At 35.4% G+C, this 3,466-nt stretch overlaps 1 protein-coding gene across 1 annotated transcript; it reads right to left on the bottom strand.

Moving 5' to 3' along the window:
* Positions 1-469: 469 nt before the first annotated feature.
* Positions 470-3,258, bottom strand: LOC123917861 (seipin-2-like). Its single transcript, XM_045969738.1, has 2 exons — positions 2,052-3,258; positions 470-1,270 (listed from the first exon to the last, which is right to left on the bottom strand). Exons 1-2 carry the CDS (start codon positions 3,093-3,095, stop codon positions 782-784), a joined length of 1,533 nt encoding a protein of 510 aa, XP_045825694.1. The 5' UTR covers positions 3,096-3,258; the 3' UTR covers positions 470-781.
* Between the last annotated feature and the right edge of the window lie 208 nt (positions 3,259-3,466).

Raw genomic sequence — 3,466 nt, 5'->3', positions numbered from 1 at the left:
TATTAGGTTCTTGAATCAACTATTTGGTTAGACATGTTGGAGAATTTTCTAAAATTCTATCTTTCTCTAGAATACTTGATGGTAAGGTAAGAAGTTAATCAAAATTCCTTCTTTTCCTCAACTGGGTTATCAAATTTCAAGTGTGTTACATTTGGCATTGTCTTTACGGTTGGTAGTTACATTTCTTTCTAAAATTGATAAGGATAGGAAAGTCTCAACATCAAGCACATTTCGTAAGTTTTCATAATTTCATAGAAAAGTGGTTTGAGACTCAATTTCTCAATAGTGAAGATATAGACTCCAAGTTGAACAATGACATTAAGTACTGATATTCAAGTTGAACAATGCTATTCAAGTTTGACATAAGAATGCTGCTAAAGTAGATATTGTGAAAATACTAGAGAATGAATTTAGAGGGAAAACAAGAAATGTACTTAGAATGCTCAGACTGAATGAATAGCCTTTCTGATTTAGAGAAATATTTTGCATTTTATTTCAAATTTCCATGTACAGAGAAAACTGTCGAACCAATTCATCATTCTCTTTCTTGGCATCAACATCATTGAATACCAAAACACAAATAAATCACACATACACCGGTGCATTACATAGGTTTACATCTAATTATATTATACAGTGTGAAACTGAATATGTACAATGTGACTGGGAAGGAATTTAAAAAAAAATATTAAGAATGAAAGAATTTTAAGTTAGGATCCCTCACTAAACAAAACGTGTATAATGTATCTAAATGTCAGAAGAACTAAGAAAAGAACTAGTTTCAACTTGGTGCCTGAAGATTGTTTTGGGAACTAGTACGGCTAGCAGAAGAACTGCTCCTTTTTCTGGTTCTTGGAATAATCATAGGCCAACAACACAGTAGAACAAAGAGAAGCTCCATCACAAATGCCATCATTGCAATCCATATAAATAAGCTCAACTTCCAATACCATAAAATCCTCTTGATTAACGGAAGTTCTGATTCAACAAATATAGATGAATCGTATATTTGAGGAATTCCAGCACCAGGTAGATATTCTGCTCGCTGCTCAAGGGTTACTTTTAAGCATGAAGTAGGAACATCCCCTTCAACAAAATCACCCATCTTGGCATCCAGAGTCTGGGTCTCTGATGTATAACCAGTAAGAAGAGGAACAATCTTGAGGAAAGTCGTGATTAGACGGATAGGCTCACTTCTGTATCTTAACATGCAAGGTTGTCTCGAACTTGCAATTGTTTTACCATTAGAAGATAAGTAGTCTACCCTGATCTGTAAAAAGTAAGTCAAAGAAGAACTCGTTAGCAAGCAACAGGAAATTATGAACTGCAATTATGATTCTAATCCGAATTATTTAAGCAGGAAATGATAATTTTTGCAGAACACACTTATACACACTCAAAGAAACCAGGATTAATGAACAGCCAACAAGCACATCTTATCCCCTCTGTCTAATAAACCTAACCGTTATTTTAAAGTATCAACAGACACCATAATGGTAGGAAACAAAGCAGATACACAGAAAAGACATGACAAAGAAACACTTCAGTACCGCTGCAAAAAAGAAACACTTCAGTAAAAGGCTTTACGATACATCTCAGTCTCCCACATAACCTTCACATAAAAGCCATTTGGCATACATAATTGAAGAGGGAACCAAGATTTGGGCTATTACTCAGTTGAATTATTTCAAATGCGTTCAATGGCCAAGAGATACTTGGACCTGCTCTCCAAAGAAATTAATTTGTGAAATTATAAAACCATGTATGTGGCATCTCATTTAAGCACACAATATTAGTATTAACATTGTGAATTTGAACTAGCACCAAGTTACCACTCAAACCTTTGAAGTTGCTATACAAATCTATCTTCAAAAGCATACACTAGTGAACATAACTAGCATATTAATATCATCATAACCTTACTCATTCATACTAAGAAAACATTTAGAGCTAGAAAAACATCATAGATTCATAATTACAAGGTAAATAAAGCAAAACTATGCCAAACCAAGGGTTCATTAGATTGAAATGAATCATATAGCAAGGTATACCTGAAAGACACCAAGTTTAGTGTTGTATCCTGACTCCGGAACTAGTAATGAAACAGTGAGCTGCACTTTTTGCTTAGAAGGGATAACCCTTTTATTCGCCCACCTATCAACATCAATGCCGCCATTCTCATCAGAACGATGTTCACCACCAACACCAGAACAGTGTATTATAGGAACAAACGCAACAGGACTCTGCTTAGTGTAATCAAAATTCAACACTTGCTTCGTCTGAAAGGGCTTTTCAACCAAACCCTTCACCAAAAACCCACTAAACACAAGTGATGAAACAAAAAGTGCAAACAAAATGCAACAAACATAAATTGACCACAAAATCCCCCATCCACATCGAAATGCAACATTCCAAAATGACTTATTTTCATTGAACCATCCCAAAACTGAAGGACCAATGAACCCTAAAACAAAACTCCAAACCTTACCCAAAATCCAAATAACTAAAATTTTCCATTTTCCCATTGTTCCAAAAGGGTCTACAAAAAACATGCAAGTATGAAATATGAATAAAATTGGAGACTTCATTAACATAAAGAAAATCCTAATTTGAAACATGATTGCCCTAATCACCAATCCCGTTACAAAATCGAGCGAATTTGAAGGTAAATCTCTTAATTCACCCGTTGATTCAGCTGAATCACCGAGTGGTTCATCGTGCGTAGCCGTAGTTAACGTCGATTCTTCATTTCTCTCTTCTTCCGTAACACCAATCGGAGATTGAGAAGAAGAAAAAAATTCCCCTTTTTCGGTAAAATTCTCGTTTTCCTTCGCAATTGAAGGGTTTTGACTCTTTGTCGTTGCAGAAACGGTGTCGGGTAATTCGTTTTCGGGTGATCGGAGGCGAATTGAACGGCGGCGGAGTGTGGTGGAGGAAGGTGAAGAGGGTGATGGTTCTGGGTCGGAGTGACCGGAAGAGGAGGGGGGAGATTCTGGCATGGTATGGTCGGTGGTGGTGGCGGAGCAATGGTGGAAAGGGCATTGGTCTAAAGCGTCGAAGAAAACGTCGTCGTTTTGGGGGTTTATTGTGTCCATTGAATTGAAGTTAAATGGTTTTTGTGAAGTTGGAATGGTTATGAATTTTTGAAGCCATGAATTGAGGATGTTGTAGATAGATAGATAGAGAGAGAGATGGAAAATGAGGAAAGAAGGAATATGGTACTATTCATAATTTGCTTACTATACAAGAAAAGTATATTTCAAAAATAAAAATTACATTCACAAAAAAAAAAAAAAAATTATGCTAAAGATTTGTTTGGTTCGAAGTATATGGATGAGAATGAGAGGTGGGAGAATATTTTTAATAAAGGGTAATTTTGTAAGAAACTCTCAAATATTATATAATATATATACTCTTTTTTTTTTTTGTAGAAACTCTCTCAAACCTTAGGGTCTAAAAAAAAATT

This window comes from Trifolium pratense, linkage group LG3, assembly GCF_020283565.1.
Source record: "Trifolium pratense cultivar HEN17-A07 linkage group LG3, ARS_RC_1.1, whole genome shotgun sequence".
Classification (NCBI taxonomy): domain Eukaryota; kingdom Viridiplantae; phylum Streptophyta; class Magnoliopsida; order Fabales; family Fabaceae; genus Trifolium; species Trifolium pratense.
Note: the sequence above shows the minus strand (reverse complement) of the source record. Positions and strands in the feature narration are given on the sequence as shown.

Bases quoted from the DNA above. Each gene is read 5' to 3' on its own strand.
- LOC123917861 (XM_045969738.1), bottom strand. From the start codon at position 3,095: ATGGACACAATAAACCCCCAAAACGACGACGTTTTCTTCGACGCTTTA. The intron at 1,271-2,051 runs GTATACCTTGCT...TACTTTTTACAG, and splicing joins CTAAACTTGGTGTCTTTCAG to ATCAGGGTAGACTACTTATC.